Genomic DNA, 27,258 nt, shown 5'->3' with positions numbered 1-27,258 from the left:
TACACCAGAGGCCTGTGGTCAGGGATCGGTGAGATGGTCCCTGTAGAGCAAGGAATCCCCAACAGCCAGAACGCAGTGCACGTTTGTTCCTCGTATTGTCTTTGATGCTGTTTTTGGTGGTTTTCTTACTGATGACTCCCTCCCAGAGGTAAACAGCCCTGGGTGAGAGGCTAGAGGCCTGTCTCAATCACTAACAATGAATTTGCACTATCGATCTCTGAAATGAACGCGTGGAACGAGACCTGGGTTCCAAACTCCTCCGAAAGGAGCTGCTTAAGGGAGCTTGCAGTGACCTGCCAGCCAAGTGACCTTGTTCTCAAAATGTGCTCCTGTGGCCTTTTGGGAGCATCCCGAGCTTTTGTCAGATTCTCCATAGAGCCTGGTACCGAGAGGTCAAGAACTCCTCTGAGCTAGTCAAGCCCCGGCGCCCTTTCAGCTTGGACGTCCCATGCCCGTTACCCAGAACAAGCCTGGCGCTGCCCATCAGTGTAGGCCTGCTTTGGTGGCCCCAGCTAAGGGCGGAGTCGAGAGCAAGGCATGTGCTGGGACTTAACTCAGCAGCGCAGGAGCTCCAGCTCTCTGAGCTGGGGGCACAGGGCAGCTTCCTGTTTTAACACAGATTGGCCAGAGGCAGAATCATTTTGCAGAGGGCAGGCATTCCCCCACTTGGGTGGTCAGGTCTGAGCTCACTGGCTACAATCCATAGTTCATTCTTCCCGCTGTGACAACTGCAGTGGCCCAAACAGGCCCGAAGCAACTTCTCTGTCGGGACCCCATCCTAGGGATGACTAGATGAAGGCCTAGAAAGGTCCGGTGACCTGCCCCAAAGCACCCAGCCGGTCAGCATCGGGAGCTCCGGGGTTCTGCCCCCTCCATCCCCGTACGTACCTGCACCCCGGGGCATGGGTGCCCCCCCCACCGTGGGGTCTCACACGCCAGGGGACAGGACTGAAGCTGAGCCTGTCACCAGCACCGTCCAGGCCCCAGCCCGACACCGCAGGGGAGGATGGCGTGGGGCTTCCCCTCTCAAAGCAGGAAGTAGTGGGAGAGGTTTAAAACAGTCCAAGAGGGGAAACCAACCCTCTGAGCGGTGAAGCAAGCACTGTGTGGCCTTCCCTCGCCCTGCCCCCCGTGCAGCCCACAGACACCGCCCGGGCCAGGCTGGGGCCCGGCTTCAGGACTGACCGCCTCTCCCTCCCTCATCTCGACAGGCTTCTGGGACTCCTCGCTGAACCCCCGGCCAGGAGGTGGGAGCCCAGTGGAGGCCCCGAGAGACCCAGCCCCGGGAGCGCCCCCCGCCTCCATTCTCAGGTCATCCGCCCATTACGAAAACTGCTCGTGTGAAATCGAGCTGTCCATAGGAAACGGCCGCCTGTGGTTTGTGAATCCAGTCTTCATCGAGGACTGCGGCAGCTCCCTGCCGGCTGACCAGCCACCCCCGGGAAGCTGCCCCTTGCCGTCGCCTCCCGCCTCCGAGGCTACTTCCCCCACCTCCAGGTGGGCCCCTCGCCGCCCAGCCCCCCCTCCCCCGCCGCTCCCCCTCCATCCCCCCAGCTCCAGCCGGCCTCCTCCCCCCGGCCCCCCTCTGGCCTGCCCTCTGCCTGGTTCTCCCTCAGCGGCTGCTCCCCCGCCTCCGCATCCCAAGGCCCTTCCTCCCTCACCCCCAGCGTCTGCCCCCCGCCTGGCACCCCACACCCCAGGCCCCCCGGAGCTTCCAAGCCAGCCACCCATGACAGCCTGTGAGAGGCTCCCGCGTCCCCTCGCAGGCCTGGGCCCCCTCAGGGAGGAAGAGATGAAGCCGGGGGCAGCCCCCAGCCCCTTGCAGTCCCCCGTCCCTCCAGCGCCCACGAAGAAGAGCCTCCCCGCCGCCCCTCCCAGACGCCGCATCGCGGAGAAGGCTTCCCTGGAGGACCCGAGTGCAGGGAAGGCGGACAGGGGGGCGGCAGCGGAGGGGGACCCGGCGGGTCTTTCCAGGGCATCCCCGCTCCGCCTGCCTCCCCAGGGGACCTCCGGCAGCCCTGGGGACGGGCCTCAGAGAACCACAGAGCAAGGCCAGGAAGCAGCGGCCAAAGCCGGCGATCCGGGCAGCATGCCAGAGCCTCCGAGGAAGATTCGACAACCCCCAGTCCCACCTCCCAGGAAGAAACGGCTCTCCCGGCAGCTGGTCTCGGTCCTTCCAATTCCCCTGGAGACTGCCGAGCTTTCCACGGACGGGGAGGCCCCCGAGAACCCCAGGCCCGGTCCACTGGGAGAAGGCCAAGGTCCTGCCCCCACGGCTGGCACTCAGAGCCCGCGTGCCCGGCCCGGGGCCCGGCCCCAGAGCACCCCGGAGTTCAAGGGCTCCCTGGCCTCCCTCTCGGACAGCTTGGGGGTGCCCGCCTCGGCCACAGACCAGGACTCCTACTCGACCAGCAGCACAGAGGAGGAGCTGGAGCAGTTCAGCAGCCCCGGCATCAAGAAGAAGTCGTCGATGATCCTGGGCAAGGCCCGCCACCGCCTGAGCTTCGTGAGCTTCTCCAGCGTCTTCAGCGCCTTCCTCTCCAACAACCGCAAGCTGTACAAGAAGGTGGTGGAGCTGGCCCAGGACAAGGCCTCGTACTTCGGCAGCCTGGTGCAGGACTACAAGGTGTACAGCCTGGAGATGATGGCGCACCAGACCTCCAGCATGGAGATGCTGCAGGAGATCCGCACCATGATGACCCAGCTCAAGAGCTACCTGCTGCAGAGCACCGAGCTCAAGGCCCTGGTGGACCCTGCCCTGCACTCCGAGGAGGAGCTAGGTCGGTCCGCATCCTGGGGCAGGGGCTGGGAGCGGGGGGGAGCCAGGGATAAACCCAGATGGTCCTCCCTTTCCGTGAACTAACCCCTCTGCTGTTCTGTCTCCTCCTTCCGAGTTCGGCCCATGGGCCCAGTTAGATGGCAGAACCTCAACCACCTGAGAGCTGGGCAGGACCCCACCCTCAGGATGCTCCTGGTTTTGTTAGGGAGACAAGTCAGCAGGAGCGATTAGCGGCCAAAAAAAAAAAGCACGAACACACATGGCTGCGGAGGGTCAGAGGCAGTCCCTGCAGGAGATCTGGTGGCTGCAGAGATGTAGAGACCCTAGAGGGCATGGACCCTCTTATTCTGTAGATGAGGAAAAAGGCCCGGGAAGGGGAACGGACTTGGTCAAGGTTACACGGGAGCCAGGGGCGATGGGGAAGCTGACCGCAGGTCCCTGCCTCCGGGTCACCACGCCTCTAGCTGCAGAGGCTCTGAGGGCCTGGAAGGACAGACAGGAGTGGGGTGACGGAGGCAAGGGCAGCCGTCATCCTGTTGAAGAGGCTGGAGAAGCAAAGGGGAAGAGGGAGGCAGCAGGATGAGGACCAAGACAGCCAGGACCAGCCCTAGACCCAGACATGGGCCAAGCCTAGGCGTGCGTGCCAGGGAAGGGTTATCTTGGCCTCTACTGAGACTCAGCCGTGGGGACATGGGCCCCTCCCTCACCTCCCAGGGATAGAGCAGCTCAGGTGTCTCCCTACAGGGACAGGACTTGGGACCTCCCCTGCTGGGCCAGTAGCTGAGACCCTGGGGATCGGACAGAGCCAGAAAGACTTTCCAAGAATATTTCCCTACTGTCAACCAAAGCTGAACATTGCCTTGGTGTCAAGTTGACGTGGGTTCAAATCCTCGTTCAGGCCCCAACTAGCTGTGCGACCTGCACCGGCAGAGCCTGCGTTGGTCCATCTGTGGAGTGGGGATTATGGCATGTATGTTGTACAGCCGCTGTGAGATCAGAGATGACTAATTCTCATTCCACTAGCTGATCAGGACGCCTCTGGGATAAGATGACATTGAACAATGAAGGAATAAGCCATGTGGATAGCCACGTGCATTTCTCCAGGCAAAGGGAATGGCAAGTGCAAAAGCCCCGAGGTAGAAGCAAGCCTGGCCGCTTGGCAGAACAGCAAGAAGGCCAAGGTAGCTGGGGCAGCATGAGCACAGGGAGCAAACGGGTGGTGAGCGAGAGAGGTCACAGGGACAGGTCGCAGAGGGGGCTTGTGGGCCACGGGAATGACTGCAGCTTCTATGGTGGATGAGATGGGAGCCCTTACAGGGCTCTGAGCACAGGAATGTCATGATCAAACACGGCATAACAAGATTATGCCAGTTGCTGTGTTGAGAATGGACTAAAAGAAGCCAGGGCAAGAGGCTATTCATATAACTCAAGTAAGAGATGATGACAGCCTAGGTCAAGGTGGTAGCCGTGGAAATGGTAAGAAGTCAGGTTCTGGCTATACTGTATTCTTGAGACTAGATTCAGATGCATCTGGTCATTGAAAGAGACACATCAAGAATAACTCTACCAAACATTTATTGGGCACCCAGGCCCTCCAGGTACAGCTGCACAGGTTGTATACTGCACAACTCCCATGTACATGGTGCTCTCTGAGGTGGTGTGCTAGTAAGCAGCCCTGTGAGAGTTTCATGTGTGCCAGGCCCTGTGAAAAGCATTACGTACCATGCGTGGCTCCTGTGCCCTTGGCAGTGTTGGCTTTTGTTGAATGTACTACACTGTCTCACCTGTCAGAACTGCGGGCTGTACCTGCCGGGGCTGTGAGTATGTCCTTCCAGGGACATGGCATGGGGATAGCCACACTGTCAGGCAACAAGACGTGGGGGCAGGATCCCTGCAGCTGGTTTCCTCACCCTCCTGCTCTCGCCCCCCTGCAGAAGCCATCGTGGAGTCTGCCTTGTACAAGTGTGTCCTGAAGCCCCTGAAGGAGGCCATCAACTCCTGCCTGCGTGAGATCCACAGGAAGGACGGCTCGCTGCAGCAGCTCAAGGAGAACCAGGTGGTGATCCTAGCCACCACGACCACCGACCTGGGCGTGACCACTAGCGTGCCGGAGGTGCCCATCATGGAGAAGATCCTGCAGAAGTTTGCCAGTATGCACAAGGCCTACTCGCCCGAGAAGAAGATCTCCACCCTGCTCAAGACCTGTAAGCTCATCTACGACTCCATGGCCCTTGGCAACCCAGGTAGGTGGGCAGCCGGGAGGGACCCGGGCTGGGGGCGCTCTCCGGATCCCTGGAGCAGCGATATCGTATGAGGCTGGGACCCCTTCCCCTCGACAACTCCAGAGCCCTTGGAAGGCACTGGAGAAGCCTTCCCAGAATCAGAAGCCTGTTGGGGCAGGAGTAGCCACCGTGGGTTCCCTGGGGGCCGGGAGGGGAGCCACGGTTGGCTGCCACACTGAAAGCAGCCAAGGAAGCCAGCCCATACTGTGCCTTCGTATGAATTAGGCAAAGGTGCTACGTTCGTTTGCTAGGGCTGCCGCCACAAAGTTCCACAAACTGGTGACAACAGAAATTTATTGTCTCACAGTTCTGGAGGCTGGCAGGTAGAGATCAAGGTGTCAGCAGGGCCCTCCTCCCTCTAAAGGCCGTAAGGAAGGAGGTGCTCCAGGCCTCTCTGCTAGCTTCTGGGAGTTCCTTGGCTTGTGGCAACATCACTCCAGTCTTTGCATGGTGTGCTCTCTGTGTACGTGTCTGTGTCCACGCTTCCCCTTTTGATAAGGACGTCAGTCATATTGGATTAGGGGCCCACCCTACAACAGTATGACCTCATCTTAGCTAATTATATCGGCAAAGACCCAATGTCCCAGTAAGGTCACATTTCGAGGTACTGAGGGCTAGGACTTCAACATATGAGTTTTGGAAGGACACAATTCCACCCATAATGGCCACGTAACTCAGTTACAGAAGCCAGTGGGGCAGGTGTGCCCGCGCTGGGCTGGGCTGATGCGAGGGTCTGTGGTCGGAGGGGGTCGTTTGGAGGCCAGCTGGGCTAGGATGGCCTTGCTTATGTGTTGGGTGGTCGATTGGCTACTGACTGGTCTCGGATGGGGGTGACTGGGCCACGTGTTTCTCATTCTCCAGCAGGTTAGCCCAAGCTTGTACCCATGGCGGTAGTTGGGGTCCAAGTGGGCAAGTACAGACTGCAAGGCCTCTCGATATGAACTTGAACTGGCACGACGCCGGTCTGACACATTTCACTGACTCGTTTAGTCACAAGACTAGCCCAGATTTAAGGGGTGAGGAACCAGACTTCCCTGCTTGATGAGAAGAGCTGCAAAGGCACCTAGCAGGGGGTGCAGATGTTGGGAAGGGCATCATTAGGACCATTTCTAATCAGTTTGTCCCAGTGCTCCTCCAGGCAGACAAGCACAGGCATCACTGCACCGTGGTGCACACCTTACACTGAGCACAATGCTGGCTGGATTTCATCCCCTGACTACCCCTTCAGCTGGACGTCCCTGTTCAGTAAGCAACCTGCGTAACTGTACATGACAGCCATGGTAATGGAGAGTGGAGGGAGTTTTAACCTCTGTAGCCATACAGACTTAGGTTCAGATTCCTGCTCTGTCACTTACTACCTGTGTGACCTTGAGTGATTTACTTAACCCCGTAAGACCCAGTTTCCTCATCTGAGGAAGCTGTTTTACAAAGAGGCAAAACTAGGACCCCTAATGGTTCAGAAGCCACACTTGGTCGCTTGTGGGTATTGGAAACAGCATATGTAAAATGTCAACCTCAGTGCATGGTGCCTGGCGGGCTCGACCAGTGGTGGCTGTTTTAGGGTAGGGATTCTCCATCTGCCTTGGAGAAGGGCAGGCCAGTGTGACCACAGGCCAACAGAAAACATCTGTTAGTGTGTGACTGGGGGATGGTGCAAGGTCCCCTCACCCTAGAAAAACTTCCTCACAGGCCTGGAACAGGCCACAGTTCCAGGTTGGAGTCACTCTTTTGGATTAAACTGACTTGGGTCCAACAGTCAACTGTGAGAATGAATACTGTTCCCCGTAAGCAGATGCCACCCTGACTTACAGCTGCACATTAACCCTTTATCATAATATTGGAAATGTGATTGGAAGAGAGAGGGTTACAGCAGTGGAGTCGGGGTGCTGAAGTGGAGGGTTTTCTTCATGGAGTGGGAGTCAGACCTCGAGATGGGATGTCCCATGCGGTGCAGAGTCCAGAGAACAGGCCAGCGTGTGAGCTCCACAGCTGAGAAACCGCCTCAGAAATCGCCAAGGAAGTAAGGTGGGGGTCAGCAGGCAGCCTGCACCCCCCAGAGCTCTCAGAGGTGGACCTGCTCTGTCCCAGGGGTGCGGAACCCAGGAAGCTGTCCAGGAGCCCACAGCAGCGATGTGAGGCTGGAGGTTAAGTCCCCACTGTGGCGTGGCAGAGGGCTGGCCAGGAACCTTCTCAGAGCGAGGCGGCCCCAGGTCAGCAGCGGGGGAGGGAGGCAGGCTCAGGGGGTGTCCTGCGTGGTGTGCAGAAGGGGCAGCTGGATCAGGGCAGGAAAAGAGACAAAGCCCCGTAGGACCCTTTGCTGGGAGCAGCCTCAGCGAGAACAGACAGGCGGGCCTGGGACCTTGGGGGAATGTGGAAGAGAGAGATCCGGGCTTCCTTCCCAGCTGTGTGATTGTGTCCAGGTAACTTCGGTGCTCTGAGCCTCAGTTTCGCCTGTGTTAAGTCAGCACAGCTACACCCGCGTTACGGGGCTGTTGTGAGACTGAGATGAGTCTGCAGTTTGCATCCAGCCCAGTGGCTGGCACTTAACAAGGACAGTTACCTTCCCCGCTGAACTTCTCATTCGGGCAGTCATTCTCCCTGCCTTGAGGGGGCTCGGGGCAAAGTCAGGACCCAGGGCTCTACAGACCCTGAGCCGTTATCAGGGAGGCAGCTTTGGGCCTGAAATGGGCAATTGCGTCCTCAGCGAGTCCCCGTTTACTCAGAAGCCTTGAGCTTCCTGCAGTTCTTTTAAACACTCAGTGTCTTGGCAGTGACTTCAAACACTGTTTTGCTGACAATGAATTTACTTACTAAAAACTTACCAGCGAGCAGGGAATGGGGGAGGGAATGGCTAAATCTGAGGGAAAAGAAAGACAGAGAGGCACTGCCGGAGCTCAGCCCGTGAAAGACTGAACAGAACAAGGACACTCATAGTTTCCTTGTCCTTGGCTGGCAGGGGCAGGAAGACAGGAACCTCTGCTGATTCAAAAGCCAGCTCCAGGCAGGGAGACTCTGAGCCCAGAAATTCAGGACGGGATCAAGGCTCCGTGTGAAGATTCCCCACCAGGAGCAGACCCACCAGGAACAGATGGGTTTCTTGGCAAGAGCCAGACAGTGGGTTCCCCTCCCACTGCTGAGTGAGCACTGGCCTTGTGAACCCAGTGGCTCCCAATCTTACCTGTGCCCCGAGCAGGCCTGGGCTGCCCCACTCGGAACCTCAGCCTCTTCCCTGAGAGGAAGCAGTTCCGCCAAGAAGAGCAGGGGTCTGAGGGTTCCTTCAAGGATGTGGGTTTGAACCCCGCTCCGGTGTTGTAGCCTTAGACTTGAATCTCATGGGGCCTCTGCTTGTGTGTAAAATGGGGATGATGAGACCTACCTTGCAGGTTGCCGTGCAGGGTAGAGGTGGGGAGAGCACACAGAAAACACCTGGGCTGCGTGGCCCCAAGGAGGTACTAATCTTCCAGATCCTCTGGTTTCTAGCCCCGTTCAAAAAGAGGCTGGGAACACCTCTCTCACCTGGGCTGTGGCGAGGCTCAGAGGCAAACAGGTGTGTGGGTGAGTGTCCAGTAGATGTGAAGATGCAGGAACGGCTGCTCCAAATGTGGAGGATGCAGCCACTCAGTGGTTTCCAAGCTGGGTTCCCCGAGGCACCCCAGGGGCCGCCAGAGGGACACAGGACTGGGCTTGACCCCAGACAAACCTGCTTGTCCCTCTTTTACACACAGGGTTCCACCTGGGATTTTGTTTGAAATAACCAGTTCTGCTGCTAAATTTTTTGGCCTTTTGAGAAAACCTTTCATTTGGAAAACATTTCAGACTTCAAAAACTTCAAGAATAGGAATAGTACATTAAAATAGGAACATCCACTTACCCCTTGTGGACTGTTAATATCTTACGTCATTTGCTTTATCATTTATACTCTCTCTGTGCATATGTAATTTTTTCCTGAATCATATAAGGGCAAGTCACATACATCTTGGCCCTTTACCCCTAAATACTTCTGAGAATAGGGATATTCCCTCACATAACCACATTAAAGTTGTCTGCTTCGTAAACTTACATCAATAAAATATTTTTCTCCACTGCACTGCCTGTATTCCAGGTGGTCACTGATCTAACAAGGCTCTCATTAGCATTTCCTCCTCCAGTTCAGGGTCCGATCCAAGGTCAGGTATCGCATTTAGTTGCCTCCTTTAATCTGGAACGTTACAGCCTTTCTTTGTCTTTTATGGCATTGGCATCTTTAAAGAATACAGGTTTCCCTCCCTGCCCCCTCCCCATCTTTTCTTTGTCACGAAAGTTCCTCATTTTGTGTTTGTCAGATGTTTCCGCATGATTAGACTGAGGTTAGGCATTTTCAGCCAGATCTGGACTGACTCTTAAATTCTCTTCTGACTTTGACATGCAGTGACCTTAGGACCAGGTCTTTTGCTCACAACCTCCGCCCACCCGGCCCCGCTCCCCTCCCGCACCCTCACCCCCTCACCCACCAGACGCTTCCAGAGCTTTGCTACTCTGAGTGTGGTCCCCAGCACCCCCCCCCCCCACCATGGAAGCCCTGGGAGGCATGGGCGACCCCGTGGAGGGCACAGCGCCGGCTTGGCTGCCGCCGGCCTCCACCACCGACACCCACTCTACGCAGAAAACTGCCCTTCCCCCCACCTGCCCTGCCCCAGCCCCTCAAGTCCAGGAAAGAAGCTCCACCGGCCCATCTCTCCCACTGCACGATGCTGGCGATAGTAACTGGTATCCACACGGCCTGGCTGCTGGCGAGACTGGCTGGGACAGTGGGAAAGGCAGAACTTAGAGACACAAAGCCTGAGGTAACGGCCAGGCTGTCTTTTCCAGAAAGGTAGTTGCTGTTAATGCCCATGATACAGATGGGCCAGGATTCAAAGCTAGGATATCCTTACTCCAGAGCCTGTGCTTCCATCACTGTCCCAAGCAGCCAGCCTGGGAACGGGTCCCAAAGCTCCCGAGTCCTGATCAAGTGCTTCCTCCACTGTAGCAGGTTTAGGGGCCCGTGTCAGGGAGGGTGGGGAGCTCACAGAGACAGTGGCTTTGGATAGACCTGGCCCTCTGTCCTGCAGCCAGGAGCAGACTGCATGAGGCTCGGTGAGAGCAGTTAGAACTTCTAGAATCATCTGTCCCATTACTTTGACAGACAAGCTCTTCCCACCTCTTCAGTGTCTAAGACCCAGCATTCAGGGCTGGCCCTGCTGTTGGGGAGAAATAGCTTCAAACCCAAGAACTCCTCCATAAGATAGGCGTTGCGGGGAGGAAAGGAGAATGCAGTGCACACAAATGTGGGGCTCTTTCTTAAAAGAATAAAGAGCAGGCAACATCCGAGAGGGCAGTGAAGGCCAGCAGGCTATTCTCTTCCTTCGAGAGTCTGTATCTGGCTCAGGCAGGGCAGAGGCGGGGGTTGGGAGACCCCAGGTGCAGGGATCGACAGGCCTATGACATTGACTGAGGGTAGACAGGACAGAGAGGGAGGTCAGTCTGTTGGTTTCTAAAAATCGATGTTAAAAAATCTAAACTGATTTCTGATGACAAAAGTCACTAATGTTTATTGTAGAAAAGGATGATTAGTATTGCGGTAGATTTCTATCTGGTCTCTTTGAAGTAGATATAGATAGGTAGGTAAATAGATAATTAGTTAAGGAAATACTTTCTGCTATAACAGATAAACCCTGCAATCTCTAACTCAGTACAAATTCATTTCTCATGCATGGAAGTCCAGTTGGATGGAGGAGGGCTGGGGAGTGGGGACTGGGCTCTGCTCCGTATAGCCATCCAGGGATCCAGGCTGAGGGAGGCTTTCTAAGTCCCCCTGGGCATCGACATGCAGGTGACAGAGAGAGACAGACAGAGAACATATGTGCCAGGCCTGGAAACAAAGCATAACCTTGTTTTTATGCCCACAACAGAAATGGGGTTCAGGACCTCTAAGATGTCACGTTCTGAGGATTAGAAGCCACGTTACCCTCCTGTCTTGCATAATAACCATGTGTAACATGTAACCCAGAAGGCACCATGTTAATCACTCTCTATCTGTCTTGTCACTGAAACATCACAACCACCCCCACGAGGTGTGGGCACTGTTGTTATCCCCATTTTACAGCCAAGGAAACTGAGGCTCGGCAGGGTGAAGCAGCAAGCTCAGGGTCACACCTGAGCAGGTGAGTGGGGCCCTGGGACTTGGATCCAGGTCCTGTGCTGTACTGCTGTGTTCTCCTGCCTCTCCAGGGTGCCCTGGGGTCAGAGATGACCTCAGGGAGGCCAGGCCCAATCACAGTGGCTTCACACGTTTTCCAGCCAGGCTGGGACTTTTGGCCTCTGGTCTCTGCACCCGCAGCCTGTGTGGCTGACTGGCTTGTGGGCTGAGCTCTCCGAAGAGGAACCCAGGGAGCTGGAGTGATTTCCTCAGGGATCCACTGTTGCTCAAAGCAGAACTGAGACTTAAGCAGCATCTGCAAAAAGCACAAACAACCCAACAGGGTCGCTTTGGGAAGCTCAGTGGGAGAGAGGCTGGCCTCTCGTCTCACGTCAGCCACAGACTACAGGGAACCTCCCTCCCTCGGGCTCCAGCTCTTTCATCCGTGCAGCTGGGCGTTCAAACTAGACCAGTGGTTTTCCAACTGGTCCCGGGGAACTCTCGAGGGACTCGAGGGACTGGGGACATCTTGCAAGGGGAAAGGGGGAGGAGGGGAAACAGCAAGCCAGCCCTGCTGTCCGACTCTGATCAACCAGAGCAGCCCAGTTCTGTATAAGATCTACCCCTTAACGAAAGGATTCCACTGCAAAAGGAAATTGAAAACCTCCTGTTCTAGAGGCTTTCTACTTCCTGCCATCCTGTGTTTTTATCAGATAAGTTCATTCATTCAGCAGTTCAACAAACATTTATTGACAGTATGGATGTTAACAGGAAACCCCAGCCCCTGTTTTTAGGATGGTCACAGTTCAAGTGGAAAAACAGAGCATTCAACAGGCGACAACCGTGCAGTGAGATAAATGATATTCATTCATTCATTTAGCAAGTATATTTATTTATTTATTTATTTATTTATTGTTTAGATGTTGGGAGTAGGAGTTTATTAATTAATTAATTTATTTTGGCTGTGTTGGGTCTTTGTTTCTGTGCGAGGGCTTTCTCTAGTTGTGGCAGGCGGGGGCCACTCTTCATCACGGTGCGCGGGCCTCACTATCGCGGCCTCTCTTGTTGCGGAGCACGGGCTCCAGACGCGCAGGCTCAGTAGTTGTGGCTCACGGGCCTAGTTGCTCCGTGGCCTGTGGGATCCTCCCAGACCAGGGCTCGAACCCCGTGTCCCCTGCATGAGCAGGCAGATTCTCAACCACTGCGCCACCAGGGAAGCCCTATTTAGCAAGTATATTTATCAAACACCTACTACTGTTGAGGCATCGGATATAAACAGTGAGCACGATAAAGTCCCTGCCCTCGTAAAGCTTTCATTACCTGGGGAGAGACAGCTAATAAACAAGGAAACAGGAATACAAAATCTATCATCAGATGCTGAAACAGGCCACTAGAATGAATAAAACAGGCTAAGCGGTCTGGGGAGTGTGAAGGAGTTTGCTGTTCTGGGTTGGGAAGTCAGGGGAGGCCTCTCTGAGTTAACATGTATTTGTTTTTCCATTCTTCAATGACAAGCCCAGGGAAACCCGTTATAAGGGCACTGAACCTAGCTGGTGGGGAGTGGGGGTCTTGGGTTAAAACTTCCTGGGGGAAGGAAGTGGCTTCAGGTGGGAATCGTGGCAGAGGGTTAGGGCCAAAGCAGCCGTGTGCTGCCCCAGGATCGTTGCACCAGCCACACCCACTTTCAATAAGAACCCAGTCAACACATTTCAAGGGGCAGTTATGATAAGATGATAGATTCTTTCCTCTAGATCGGGGTCTGCAGGCCAACTCTGGCCTGCCGCCTGATTTCGTAAATAAATTTTTATGGAAACAGCCACGTTCATTCATTTACACAGTGTCTCTCTGGCTGCTTCTGTACAATGGTTGAGTCAAATAGTTGGGACAGAGACCATGTGGCTCATGAAACTAAAAATACTTACTATCCAGCCCTTTATGGAAAAAAATTGCCAAGCCCTCTTTTAGAAAATGCTTCCTAGAAGACAACACTTTATTTTTAATCCAGCCACTTGTTCGACGCTCACAAGGGCTCTGAGTAACAGACTGAATTTTGTTATTACCTCTGGTTTGCAGATAAGAAAAGTGAGGCTCAGAGGTAGTGGCCCGAGATCACATAGCTGGCTAAGCGGCCGAGTCGGGGGCCTCCTGATCCAGTGTCCTCACGGTTTGTGAGACCCAGGTGTGCACGCTTTAGCTCATTTTTATCAGAGCTCTTCTCCTCCAAAATCCCCCAGCTTATGAAACACGCATCAGGTCCCCAGCCAGCTCTTTGAACTATAATCGGCTCCCCCAGCATCTACAGATGGAAAACAGATGTGACTTTGGCAAAAAGAAAGCAGGAGTCAGCAGGAAATGCAGGCTGCAGCCCAGCAGGCCTTTCAGAGGTACAGCCTGATGGATGCGATCCCTGATCCACGCAAGACAGATGTTTCGACCACAGGTGAATTATTTGGCAGCTGTGCCCCAGCCTCTCAGTGTTGCTGCCCGAGGCCCCACTGTGTGCAGGGCTGAGCCCCGAGCCCTAAGCCTTGGGCTCCAGGCTTCAGGGAAGGAGAATGCAGCCCTAACCATCCCTAGGATGTCGGGTGGGAGCCAGTGCATTTATATGATGCTTAAAGTTTATGTTTGTCCACAAATAGCTCTCAGGTCAGGGATCCTGTGTGGGCATCTCTCACCACATCAGGGAAGAGAGACCCAGATTCTGCTGACCAGCTGTGGGGCCTGGAGCAAATTTCTCCCATCCCTGAGCCTCAGTTTCCTCACAGTGAGGTTGGACTTGATGAATCCAAGGCCACTGGTGTGCTAAGTCAGCGATGATACGAACCATCTCATGGGAGCTAGCCGTCTGCATCTCTTCCCCACTCCATGTTCATGTTGGTAGCTTGAAGCTGGCCGTTGTGGAAAGATTTATGCCATGCAAATTGGCAAATGCAGCAAATCAGAACTTTTTTTTTTCTTAGCAGGGCCGGTTGTTAAGGATTCTCGTCACACCACTGTCTAAGGCCCATAATGGATCCTAGTTTCCTTGACCATGGCCCCAACCATGGGCAAGACAGAGTGGTGCCTGGTGGGAGCACATGTGGGTCCAGTTCAGCTCACTGTCGGTGTCCTGCATCCCAAGCTCTGTGCTGGAGACTGGGAAGGCAGTGATGGGGCAGAGGCTCAGAGAGGTTAAGTGACTTGCCCGAGCTCACATAGCCTCCAACCCTGCCTTCAGGGAGTTCACGATCCGAGGAAAAGGGCAGGCTCTGAAACAGTCAAGGGTGTGGGCACTAGAGCAGGAACCATCCAACTGTGCTTGAGGATGTGGGAAGGCCACGAGAAGTTAGTAAGGGAAAGGTAGGGAGGGCGGTCCAGGCAGAGGGAACCGTGTGTGCAAAGGCACAGAGGAGTGAAAGTGCCCGAGGAGTTCAACCGAGATTCAGCACAGTGGGGTGCCCCATGGGAGTGTGATGGTGGCAGAATGCCATTCTGAGTAGGAAGTTGTCGTTCTGAGTTCCCCCTAATGGGGGAAGGAGTCCTGGAGTCCGTGTAGAGGCCCGTCTGAGTCAGTGCCAGGCCCGGGCTCTGAGCTCTTGCTGGGAGCTCAGCATTCATTCATTCACTCACCCAGCACCACCTCTGCCGTGCGTGCTCTGTGTACTGGGGAGACGGAGAGGAAGTGCTCACCGGTAGTTGGAGGGACAGACCTGGGATCGAAGGAGTCCCCTGCAGTGGGCTAGCTGAACGCAGTGTCATGGAACCAAGGAGATGGGCCCCAAAGCCCTTCCTGAGAATCAGCCGAGATCCTCAAGAAGGGCTTGGGGAGAAGAAGAAAAGGGCAAAGCACTTTCCATCCCCACCAGGCACAGAGCCGCAGTCCAGAGGGCTTCCTTCCCCATCTCTCTGAGTCCTCAGACCTTGGGCTGGAGCTGGACCATCCTTCTGGCTGAACGTCACTGTCCCTTCCAGCAGGGTTTCTCACCTTAGCACTATAGACATGTGCGGACTGAGTAATTCATCTTTATGGAGGGCTGTGCTGTGGCCCCTGAAGGGCAGAATCACCCTGGTTGAGAACTACTGCTCCAAAGCAAATGAACTTGCCTGATTGTATTTTTGGGTGAGCTGTTAATACAATAGCAAGAAAAAATTGGTGTTCTTGGAGGCGGAGTGAAAATTCAATCAGCTCTTAACCAATGCATGAGTTACAGGTGAATTCCAAAAGGCACAGAACTGTTTCCCATCCATGCTGCTGGACATGCCTTGTTCCCTAATTCATAAATCAAACAAGAAAAGAATCTCCCGTGTGCCAGAATTCTAATGATTAAATTATCAACGTGGAAGACAACTGCAGGCACAAAATAATCTTTCCCCAGGAACTCTTTAGTCGTGTCTCAGGCTCATAAAGATTTATGGAAGATGTTCTCCAAAACTGACTAATTCTGTGCACAGGCACAAGAACCTTGAAAGAAATGATCAGAGAGCTCAGAACACAGAGCTGGAATAAGAGGAACGACATTCTTCCTTAGTGGGCATTTCCATGGAGGCGGTATAGAAGCACTCCACTGTAAATCATTTCCTAGAATTCTCACCAAAACCCCATTGGATGTCATGCTATCTGTGTCAGTTCACATGTGTCTAGAAATGCAGGCTCAGAGAGCTAGAACACTTAGCCCACGGTCTTATAGCTGGTAAGGAGTCCGGGTCTGACTCTGCTTTTCAGTGCTGCGTGTTACCAACCCCATCAGCCGATTCATTTTACAGGTGGAAAAACTGAGGCCGCCTGAGAAAGCGGAACAGATATGTCAATAATAGCTGACTTTTCCATTGCGCTCATGGGTACCGAATCACTTTCGTATTCTTTTTCTCATTTCATTCTCTCAAAAAACGTGAAAGGCCGTCAGGGCATCTTTTTTTGTTTTTTGTTTTTTGTTTTTTCTTTAGTGGTACTCGGGCCTCTCACTGTTGTGGCCTCTCCCGTTGCGGAGCACAGGCCCGGACGCGCAGGCTCAGCGGCCATGGCTCACGGGCCCAGCCGCTCTGCGGCATGTGGGATCTTCCCGGACCGGGGCACGAACCCATGTCCCCCTTATCGGCAGGCGGACTCTCAACCACTGAGCCACCAGGGAAGCCCCTGTCAGGGCATCTTTTAGGCCCATCTCCAGCCCCCTCCTTCCCCAAGGTATCTATTACTGTCAAGAGGCTCTGAGCCCCGGGAACATCTCCCACAAAAGCAGTAGTGATAAGTTATTCCTTTCAGAGGTATTTACGTTTTAGAAGAAACCCTAGGGAAAGGGCACTGCTTAACCCAAAAGAATGAAGGTTGGAGGGGAAACTTTAGGCCTGGTAGCATCTGGTCGAGGGAGGGCTTCACTTCTGCAAGTGGAGAGAGAGATGTGTGGTTCCCAAAAGACGTCAGTGTTAGACAGACATCTGCTTCTGGGTGCTTCCATGAATAAGTGTGACGTGAACTTAACTGAAGGCGTTGCAGGGGAAGAGCTGGGAAAGGGGAAGGGACTGGGTCTTGCCTACGCAGCAGAGGGCACTTTTCTCAGTTCCTTCTTCCTAAACCCAGACTGTGTCTCAGGCCTCCCGACCAGGCTGATCCCAGGGTCGCCCCCTGTCATGAGAGTCAGGAGAAAACAGGAAGGCTCCTCTTCCAGGGGTGACCACCCCCCACCCAGCAAACCACCGTCCCCTTGCCCTGGGCAGGGAGCGGCTCACAAGGAGAGCCTCACACTCACCACCTTCTGCCTCCTTCCTCTCCCAGGGAAGTCCTACGGGGCAGACGACTTCCTGCCGGTGCTCATGTATGTGCTGGCCCGCAGCAATCTCACGGAGATGCTTCTCAACGTGGAGTACATGATGGAGCTCATGGACCCTGCCCTGCAGCTGGGGGAGGGTGAGTCACCACCCCAGGCCCATCTCCGGAACCCTGGGGCCCATCGCCCACTCCTGACCCAGCCACACCAAAGGCTTGCTGGAGGGCCCAACAATTACCTCCTGGATGCCAGACTCCACTAAGCCCTGGGACACAACAGTGCCTGACACAGCCCCTGTCCTGGGGGGCTCACAGACTAGCAGGGGAGCTGGGCCAGTAAAGAGACCTTGTCACCTATGCTAGACAAGGGAAGCCCAGAGAGTACCAGAGCACGTTACTCAGGCTGTGCAATCAGGGAAGGCTTCCTGGAGGAGGTGATGCCTGAGCTGAGCATTGAAGGATAAATAGGGGCCAGTCAGATAAAGAAGGGGGAGAGGCAGTCTTCACAAAGGGAACAGCAGTTGCTGGCAGTGTACAGGATAAGGGAACAATGGTCAGCTCTTAGACAGGGGTGGCCCTGGGGACTCAGCCCCCTGCTCATCCAGATCTGGGCCAGGTACGCGTCAGTGGGAGGAGGGTAATGCTGTGGTGTGGGCAAGAGGCCAGGCACTCTCCTGTAGGATGATGACAGGGGTGTAATTTGTCCCACCCTCACCTCCCCTTCCCTTTCCTCCTTCCTGTCACTTCGTCCCATACACTTAGCCTCGGCCACCCCTCCACCAAGAATCCCTGAGGTGCAGCCATCCCAGATAGCAGTTCTGAGGGAGCCCCAGGCTCCCTCTGAGACACCACCCCCAAAAGGGTGAAGAGACTCTTAGGCTCCCAGTGGCCCCTTTGGGCTTTGTGGTTCTTGAGATAAGCTGGCCCTCTTTGCATCTGTTTGCATTTTTAGACTGTGTCGGTCTCTGGGGGGGACAGTATGACGTGGTTGGTTCTGTGAGTTCTTGGAAGCTCAGGGGAGCGTGTAAAGCTGTGCAGGACTGGCCCGCCCCCGTGGTTTGTTGTAGAGTCATAGAGAGTGTCAGGGAAAGAGCCCTTTGGCGGGTGGAAGGATGGAGCGAGGCTGTGGGGCTCTGCACTTGATCTCAGCACTGGCCGTCTCTCTGGCAGTGGTCGGCCCTGCCCTGGCCGCCGTGGCTCCTGTTCCGTCCACGGCCTGCATCCTTGCTGCCAGACAGGACTCCAGGCCAGGCGCAGTGGCGAACAGGGACAGGACAGGGACATCCTTGGCCCAACTATCCTCTCCTTATGGACCTGAAGCCCCCTGCCCCAATCCTGTCATAACCTCCTGCGATCCTTCTTCCTGTTCCCGAAACCCACAGGGGGTTCGGGTGGGAAAGCTGAGGTCCTGCAGGCAGGAGAGCTAGTCTGTTCGGGGCTACATTAAGTATTTTTAAAAATTGAAGTATGGTTGATTTATAAGATTGTGTTTCAGGTGTACAGCAAAGTGATTCAATTATATATATATATGTTTTTCAGATTCTTTTCCATTATAGGTTATTACAAGCTATTGAATATAGTTCCCTGTGCTACACAGTAAATCCTTGTTGCCTATCTATTTTATGTATAGGACTACATTAAGTATTTTTGAGGCAAGCCAAGTACAAATGAATACATAAAGATCTTAAACATTCCACATTTTCTGACCCAAAGCTGCCTGAATACCCTGCAGCCTGCCCCTTTTAGACTTAAGGGTCAGAGCCCCTGCCCTACCTCTGGACCTGTGGGGAAATTTCTAAGGGATCTATGAGGTGTTTGCTGGAAGAAAAGATGGCAGGGCAGAGCCTCGCATGCCACCACGTACCGCCCCTCCCAGCAGACCCTGCCCAGGGCAGCTCTGAGGACCATGCTGCACGCACCAGGAGGTGGGCTGTGTGGCATGGGTGCCTCTCTCTCTTCCTACGCCCATAGCCAGGGTGGGAGGTCACAGCAGCCAGGACAGCCCAGCCTCACAGGTGTTGGACTCCGACAGAAGGATGACTTGGGGGTCTCCAGCATGGGCAGGAGCTTCCACCCAAGTCTGCCAGCTGGTAGACCTCCATCTAGACATATCTGGGCCCAAGAGCAGGAGGACGGAGCGCCAGGCGGGCAGTGTTCCTGAGTTTCCCCAGGTTCACCCTCCTGTCTTTGCTGGGTGGTGGCCCACAGGGTGCTCCGTCACCAAAGCCTCTGAGGTGCAGTGAAAAGAGGGGCTTGCCTGGGAGGTGGGGGGGTGCGGAGAAGCAGAGCCCCTGCTGGCCAGTCCCCGCCCGTGATGCTCTGCAGAGTCAGACATGCCCGGGACAAGGGCAGGCCCCTGGGAAGTCCCTGCTCTTGAGAACTTGTTACTCCATCCTAAGAGGAGAACTAACACAGGGTGTAGAAAAAAGAGCAGTTTGGAGGCTGGATTTGGTCCCAGTTCTGCCTCTGATCGGCTGGAGACCTTGGGCAAGTCACTTAACCTCTCTGGCTTGGAAAAGGGAAGGCATTGGGCTAGGTTTGGGGTTTTCAGACCATCTGGGCACCTTCTGCAGAGGCAGCTGGGGGAAGGATGAGAGGTGGAGGGGGCCTCTGCCTTCTTGTGTTTCACAGTCTGAACAAACACATCTGCATTCACCAAAAAGCCTGCAAGGCCGTCACATTCTTTCAGCTGGTTCCACGTGCTGGAATTTGGCAAAGATTGTGACTGGGTCCCACTTTTTCGCAGCAGGCTTCTGGAGAGTGAGAGATCAGGGACTTCCTGTAAGAAGTAGAGAGGACCTGAACGCTGGCCTGATGGGACCCTGACCCCTTTCTCCCCCGTCTCTCTGCAGCTCCCACCACTCTGGGCAATTACAGGGCAGATGGGAGACCCAGGCACCTGCTGGGCACCTGGCTGGAGCCAGCTCAAAATACAAACCTCTCCAGAAGCACCCTCATAGATTCCTTTACCCACATCCCGGCTGCACCCTGGCTGACAGCTGGCCATCCTGGGCTAGTAATCTCTTAAGAGAGGCAATGAGGTTTTCCCATCAATGGACAGCACCCTCTCCCTGAAGAGAACGCTCGACTCCAAAACTCACAGTGCGAGGAGTTGCCTGCCACCTAGTGGTTATGGCAGGAACTGCAGGACCCCCAAGTCCAAGGGAGGTCTACTGGGAGAGCCAGGAGGCTGTAAAAAAAAAGCAGGGCTTGAGCAGGCAGGAGTGCACTGGCAGGGCTTCGAGTTCCTCCCCTTTGCCCAAGAGGGTGGGGAACCTCCAGAGCAGCTCCCTTAGGTCACCTAACCACCGTGCAATACTCGCATGTTACCGAGAACTGCACTTCATGTGTATTGATCTCATTTACTTTCCACAACATTATGGATTTTGCAGATGAGGAAATGGGAGCATAGAGGACACTAACTCACCTGAGAGCACAGGGCTCTCTGCCGAAGACCGAGACCTAAACCCTGCTCTCTGACTCCAAAACTGACCATTCGCAGTCAGCACACTGCACTCAGCTCCTCCCTTCCCAGCCAGGGGGATGTGATCACGATGGGAAACAGGACCATGGGGGAATGCCAACTAGAGGACAGGGCTCTCTGCCAGCAAGGGCTGGAGGCACCAAGGAAGGCTTCTTGCACACCCAGGCTTTGAGCTGGGCTGGGAAAGGAGACCCATGAGAGGTCTGCCGGCCCTTCTCTGATAAGGGACACCAAGCCAAGTTCCATGCTGGCCTTGATACACCTATTTCAAAAGCTGTCTTCTTCCTACACTGCCATGAAAGGGCGAGTGATCCTGTGGCAATAAACCCCTTTATCTCGTCCCCCGCCCACCCCGGTCAGGGTATGAACTTTTCCCATACTGGTTGTGAAATTTGTAGGAATATGTAGACGGCTTCATCCAGTGGAGCAGTTAGGAATGCTTTGGGCTGCAAATAATTACGATGTAACTAATAATGGTTTAAATCAGAGTGAGGGACTGGTTTGTCTCTTGCATCAAGAAGTCTTGGGGTAAGCAGCTGATAATGGTGGCAGCTTTTAGCCCCGCCATCAGGAAATCGTAGACCCAGCTCTTTCCATTGCTCTTCAGGATGTGAACTTTTGTCTTTGTGCCTATCACCTCTGATCACAAACCGCCGCTGTGCCTCCAGGCTCACCTCTGTGTTCCAGAAAAGAGGAAGGGGGACAGACAGAAACCAGAAGGGATACAGTAACTGAGTCTGTCCCTTGCAAAAGGCTTTCCTGGAAGCGCCACTCAGGGACTTCCACTTACATCTAAGTAACCAGAACGGGGTCTCCTGCCCTCTACCCTGAACTACAAGAGAATCTAGGAAGTGAGCATTTTCAGTTGAGTGCGGCTTTACCCCACAAAAGTAGAGTTCAGTTAATTAGGAAGAGAGAGAAGATGGGATTTGGGCGGCTCACTAGCAGATGGGCCTCATGTCAAAACTCATTGCCCTGGTACCCAAAGGGCTGGGGAGAGGCTTGGTGAGTGGGAAGGAGGCCCAGGGAAGCACTGCAAGTCCTTGGCCAAGCCACCCTGCCTCCTCTAGAGTGAGGGGCGAAACAAGGCTAGTGCTTCTGAAACATTTTAACCAAAGCCTCCAGCGAGCCAAGGAGAGGAAACTTGTAAGCATCTGCGCAAATTGTTATCTTTTATCTTAACACTTCATGTAAATTTTGTAGTCTGATGTATTTCGAAGCTTAAATTAGGAAACATTAGGTATTAGGAATATGTGTGAATTAACTTAAGGTAAAAAGAAATGGAGAAATAAATGAATCAAAGTTTTTACTTTCCTTAAATCTTTAAAAAATAGTGTGTGATAGTATGACCGTAATTAAAATTTTCTCCACATATTTTTAAGTCGTTTTTTAAAATAGGGTATATATGACACATACAGTGTGGAGTCTCCCACCCACCCATGTCTCCAAGGCACCCCTTTCCCCACCCTAAAGACATCCGTGCTTCTTGTGTATCTTTACATTGTAAAGCTCATTGTAAAACTAAAAACTCATTTTAAAACATCACTTAAATACAAGCAAGAGTTACGTCCCAAAAGGAACGAGCTTTGATCGGGGCCGTACAGATCAGGGCTGGACTTGAAGCTTGTGAGGCTGCGGTGGGCACAGAGCTGAAGTTGGGCCGGTGACCAACGGGGCGGCAGGCGCCTCCTTGCAGCGGCGATGGGTGGGGCTTAGAGAGGTGGGCGGGGCGGGCCGAGCTGGGACCAGCCCCCTCCCTTTGGGGGTGGGCGGAGTCGGTCCTGGCTCAGCCTCCACACCCTTTCCCCCCGCAGGTTCCTACTATCTGACCACCACCTACGGGGCCCTGGAGCACATCAAGAACTACGACAAGATCACGGTGACCCGGCAGCTGAGCGTGGAGGTGCAGGACTCCATCCACCGCTGGGAGCGCCGGCGCACGCTCAACAAGGCCCGGGCCTCCCGCTCCTCCGTGCAGGTGACGCCTGGGGCAGAGGGTGGGAGGGGGGACGCCTGGGACAGACGGTGAGGGGGGGACGCCTGCGAGAGACGGTGGAAGGGGGGACGCCTGGGACAGACGGTGGGAGGGGGCCGGCGGACCTTGCCCCAGACCATCCCTACTGCCCGCCGGCTAACAAGCCTGACGCCGACTGGCTGCTCTGGCCAGCCAGCCCAGCCCCCAGGGGCGTTCACGTGGGAGGCAAAGACACCGGCTCTCGCCTGCCAGCGTGTGCCCAGCCCAGTGGCGGTTGCGGGGTGGGAGTGGAAGTTAAGGGGTGGAGACTACAAAAGTATCAGCAGGCCTCGGTGGGCAAACATGGTAGGGATATGGGACATTTATCCACTCTTCCTTAGCACCTATGATGTCGCAGCAGGCTGTTAGGGCTGGAGATGTGAACAGTAAGTCGTCCCAGTGAGAAGCCCACGAGGGCCCATTCCCACCTGTGCTTCCCACCCCTTCCCATTCCTGCCCCTCATTCCCTATGGTCTGGGTTAGATGCCCTCCTCTGTGCTTCCTGCTGCTCCTTCGCCCTTTACAGCACATATACACTGTATTGTAACCATCTGTGTATGAAGCTATCACCCTGAGAGAGCAGGGCCCATTGCTCACGTAGGTCTTAGGGGTCCCAAGCCCAGGGCCTGGGACAGAGTGAGACTGGGGTGCATGCAGAATGGCCAGAGTTAGGACAGTGAGCCAGGCTGCAACCCAGAGCTGTAAACAGCTCTACAGACTCACTTACCTGGCACCCAGAGCTCGCTGGACCTGAACCCCACGCCCGGCTTTCCAGATGGCCCTTCTGTAACCAGCAGAGCCCAGGCCTGGGAGGCAAGAGGCTCAAGGTGTGGACCCAGCTCTGTACTAGCTTGCTGTGTGACCCCGAGCAGTGTCTGCCCTCTCTGGGACTCAGTTTTCCTATCAGCTCAGGGGGACTCTGGACTCTTTGAGCTCTGCCTCCCCAGTACCTGTTCTAGGCGGCCAAGCTGATGTGCCCTCTCCTCTAATCAATGGTGTCTTGATAATGTTCAGTAACTGGTTCTCTGGGGAGGGAAGAAAAAAAACCCTCTGATTTCAGCTTCTGTCGATTTCCATGGTATAAATGCTCCCACCATGGCTGATTTCAAGCTACTAACTTGGCATCACTGAACTTGGAGTTGGGAAGCGGCTATGAGCCAGCATGAGTTGGCAAGTACCAGCTCCAGCACACCACCACTCCCCACCGCCTCCTGGGACAGCTGTCCCTCCACCAGCTCTTGGAATGTGGACACTCTTGGTCCAAGCCTGACCCAGGCATTCCTTACTTCTTGCTTCCACCCTGTGGATTCCCAGTGCTGACAGGCAGCGCATCAGTGCCTCCCGCTCAGGGAGGCGAAGCTCAGGAAGAGGTTTGGGATGAGGAGTCTCTGGGTTATGGGGAGGTCACCACCCTCTTCCTCCTCCCCCGGTGCCTCCTCTGCACCCCATGCCCTAAATCCCTCCCCTGGGAGTGAAGGCCCGGAGCTTGACCGTCATCCGGTGTAAAGGGCCCTTGGGAGGCCTAACGGGGACAAGGAGAGCACAGGCAGCCACTGAGACCCAAGGAAGTGGGTGGGCTTTCCTCTCCCGGAAGAAAGACTCTGGACACAGAGCCTGCCCTTCACACACATTCACTACTCTGCAGCCATAATTACCACCGTTCTGAAGCGGTCATCGCCCTCATGGTCCACCTCCCCCTCATCAGGAGACGGCTGTGCTGCCACCATCCTTCCACGAGGGGGCAGCCCTGCACACACCACTTCCTACCCGTCCTCTGGGTCCTCGGGGGAAGGGGGACTCTTCCAGGCTCTGAGCTAGTTTTATGTGCTTCCTCACAGCCACGTAGTAAGGACTGGTTTTATCCCCAGTTGACAGTTGAGGAAATGGAGACTCAGAGAGGTGTAGGTCACACAGTGGGAGCAGATTCAAAGCCAGGCAGGGACTCCTTCCACCATCTCTGGTGGAGGAAGGTGTGAGTGTGATGTTCTGTGCGAATGCTCCCATCCCCAGCCTCGCAGGCATTGCCTCACCCTTGCCCACGTAGCTTATGAGGTGCAACTCCTCCACCTGTCCTAAAGCCCCCATCCTTCAGGCCCAGCTCCCCAATCCCTTTCCCCTAAGTCTTCTCCCCCCCCCCCCCCCCCGCCCTTCCCTGCCTGCCTGCTCCCTCTCGGAACACCACGCTTCTCACCCCCAGGCTCTTCCAGCCCTAAGGCCTGAACTGTTCTACCTGCCTTAGCTGCCCCAGCTGAGCCATGGATGCTGGGGGTGGGTCTGAACCTCTGGTTTTATTTATGCTGCCCTGCGTGCCCAGCATAGCACCTGGGAGGAAGAGGGGCTCAGGGAGGAAGAGATGAGAAAGCGAGTGACAGATGAATAAATGATGGCGAGCACGTGGACTGACCACCAGGGGGCGGGCGCTCTCACTCATTGCCGAGACTGCAAGCCAACTGACTGACCAGGAATGGTCGGCCCCATCGAGAGCTGAGGCTCAGAGAGGGAAGGCCCTTGCCTGAGATCACACAGCAGGGTCAGCTGCAGGTGCCCCGACTGCCAGCCTCACGACCCCTCCTGCCATCCATAGAGAGGACCCCTGGGGTACAGAGAGTCCAAAGGACTTGTTCAAGACCACGCAGCTCCTCACTCCTGCCCAAGCTCCCAGCATCGGGATGGGGGTGAGACCCGACGCCGGTGACCCACGCCCCCTGCATCTCGCCCCATAGGACTTCATCTGCGTGTCGTACCTGGAGCCCGAGCAGCAGTCACGGACGCTGGCGTCGCGGGCGGACACGTTGGCCGAGGTGCTGTGCGCTCAGTGCGCAGAGAAGTTCGAGGTGGTGCAGCCCCAGGACCACCGGCTCTTCGTGCTGGTGGACGGACGCTGCTTCCAGCTGGCCGACGAGGCGCTGCCGCACCGCATCAAGGGCTACCTGCTGCGGAGCGAGCCCAAGCGCGACTTCCACTTTGTGTACCGGCCCCTGGACGGCGGCGGGGGCAGCGGGGGGCCGCCCTGCCTCGTGGTGCGGGAGCCCAACTTCCTGTGAGGCCGGGGCTGCAGCCCCTCCAAAGGCAGTGTTCACCCAGGTGGAGAAGCCGTCAGAAGACCCGGTCCGCGCCCTCACCCCACACACTCACACTCAGCCACACCCACACACGCACGCACACACTCTCCCAACAGGAATGCCCACGCGTCACACGTGCTCACAACCCACTGAGCGCGCGTAGACCAGCGTGACTTAAGCAACGTGATCAGTGGCCTCCAGCTTGCTTCCTGAAGGAGAGTCGTAGCCCCCTAGAGGCCACGTTATTCATTAGGCAGAAAGGGAAACGTCTCAGAGGGAGAAGGGACTCTCCAGCCCCCTGAAGCAGAGTCCAAGCCTGGCCCCTGTTCACACACAGCCCCTCAGGCCAGTCCCTCTGCCCCTGCCCCCCATGCCCGCCCGATCCTCAGTCTTTCCGGGGAGGGCTTCCCGTTTCCCCAGGACTGTCCTCAGGAGGAGTGGCCTGGCCCCAGCTGCTCCCACGCCCCTCTTCCCACAGGATGGAGCTGGGATGCTCTGGACCCTCCCAGCATCTCAGGAGCAGCTCAGGGTGTGTGGGGAGACAGCCCTCCCCCGATCCCTGCATAAGAGCCTGCACTTGGCTCTCAGCACCCGCAGCCCCGCCGCAGCTCCCGAGCCCCTCCAGGAGCAGCCAGACGTGCACTGGGACCTCCAAGTGAAGCCGGCTCCGTGGCTCCGTGGGTGAGCGCAGCCTCGGCCACGGGGGACACTGACAGGGCCGTCGCCTTGGGGGGCACCCCAGGGCTGTGGCAAGAGGCACCGTGTGGGGAGTGTTTAATAAAAGTCCTTTTGAAAAGGCGTCTCCTTTTCCTGGGCTAGAGCTCTGCTCAGCCAGCCAGGCCCCCCGTTAACAGCCTAATCCCCTTCCCAGGTGGAGTACAGAAGACCACCTCCTTTCCACCGAGGGCCCTATGTTTTGACAGAATCTGCAGCGTACTCTCAGCCCTCCGGGCCCTGGCCCCTGTCTGCCCCTCAGCCTGGTCATCTCCTGTCTCCTCCCACCCACGGTTCCCATCATTCCTGCCTCTGCCGCCTAGCCCAGGAATAACGTTCCATATAGTCTTTGCGTGGCCCAACTCTCTTTATCCTTCAAAGCCCGTCTCCTCCCCCTGGAGGAAGTTAGCCTTCTCTGACTTCCTAGGCTGGCCAGGTAGTCCCTGTCTCTGGCCCCCAGCCCCCTCGGATCATCTCTCTCACAAGAGATAGCTCATCAAATTGCATTTGTCTGTTGATATTTCTGCTTTCTCCACCGAATTTGGACCCTTCATGTCTGTGTCCTCAGCACTGATTAAAATATGTGTTTGCTGAGTGCCTGTTAAATGTCAGCACTCTCCTAGGCCCTGGGAAACAGCAGAGAGCAAAACAGACGAAGCTCACGTGGAGCCCCAGTGTGAACAGCAGTGAGCGGTGCGCCCAGGGCAGGTGGGCTGGACTCGCCCGGATTATACCCCTGGGCAGCAACCAGCTCGTTCACCAGTCAGCAAACGCCTGTCGAACTCTGGCTCCAGGCCAGCCCTGTGTGAGATGCAGGGATTGCTCCAGGATGCAGCCGGCCAGCCCTGGAGGACTTTCCAGGCCGGGGCTCGGTATAACAGACATGACAAAACGCAAACAGCTGCTGCTCTGAGGCCACCCTCAGATCAGAAGCTGAGGGTAGCCGACTCTGATCCCAGGTTGCCCTTTCCTTCCCCAGCCCCCTACCCACCACCCAGTGCAGACACTGTTGCCTTCCTGAGCTTC

At 55.5% G+C, this 27,258-nt stretch overlaps 1 protein-coding gene across 2 annotated transcripts in view; it reads left to right on the top strand.

Moving 5' to 3' along the window:
• Positions 1-26,610, top strand: part of RIN3 (Ras and Rab interactor 3) — a 119,228-nt gene extending 92,618 nt beyond the window's left edge. Inside the window, exons 6-11 of one of the 2 annotated variants that reach the window (XM_060004017.1) lie at positions 1,212-2,780; positions 4,714-5,022; positions 16,968-17,099; positions 22,257-22,420; positions 25,180-25,540; positions 25,997-26,610. In XM_060004017.1, coding sequence (XP_059860000.1) covers positions 1,212-2,780; positions 4,714-5,022; positions 16,968-17,099; positions 22,257-22,420; positions 25,180-25,500 — 2,495 coding nt within the window. In that variant the 3' untranslated portion in view covers positions 25,501-25,540; positions 25,997-26,610. Of the gene's footprint in view, positions 1-1,211; positions 2,781-4,713; positions 5,023-16,967; positions 17,100-22,256; positions 22,421-25,179 lie in introns of both variants that reach the window. The other variant, XM_060004018.1, reaches the window with a different exon arrangement.
• The last annotated feature ends 648 nt before the right edge of the window (positions 26,611-27,258 follow it).

This window comes from Delphinus delphis, chromosome 2, assembly GCF_949987515.2.
Source record: "Delphinus delphis chromosome 2, mDelDel1.2, whole genome shotgun sequence".
Lineage (NCBI taxonomy): Eukaryota > Metazoa > Chordata > Mammalia > Artiodactyla > Delphinidae > Delphinus > Delphinus delphis.
This window is presented reverse-complemented; position numbering and strand designations above follow the sequence as displayed.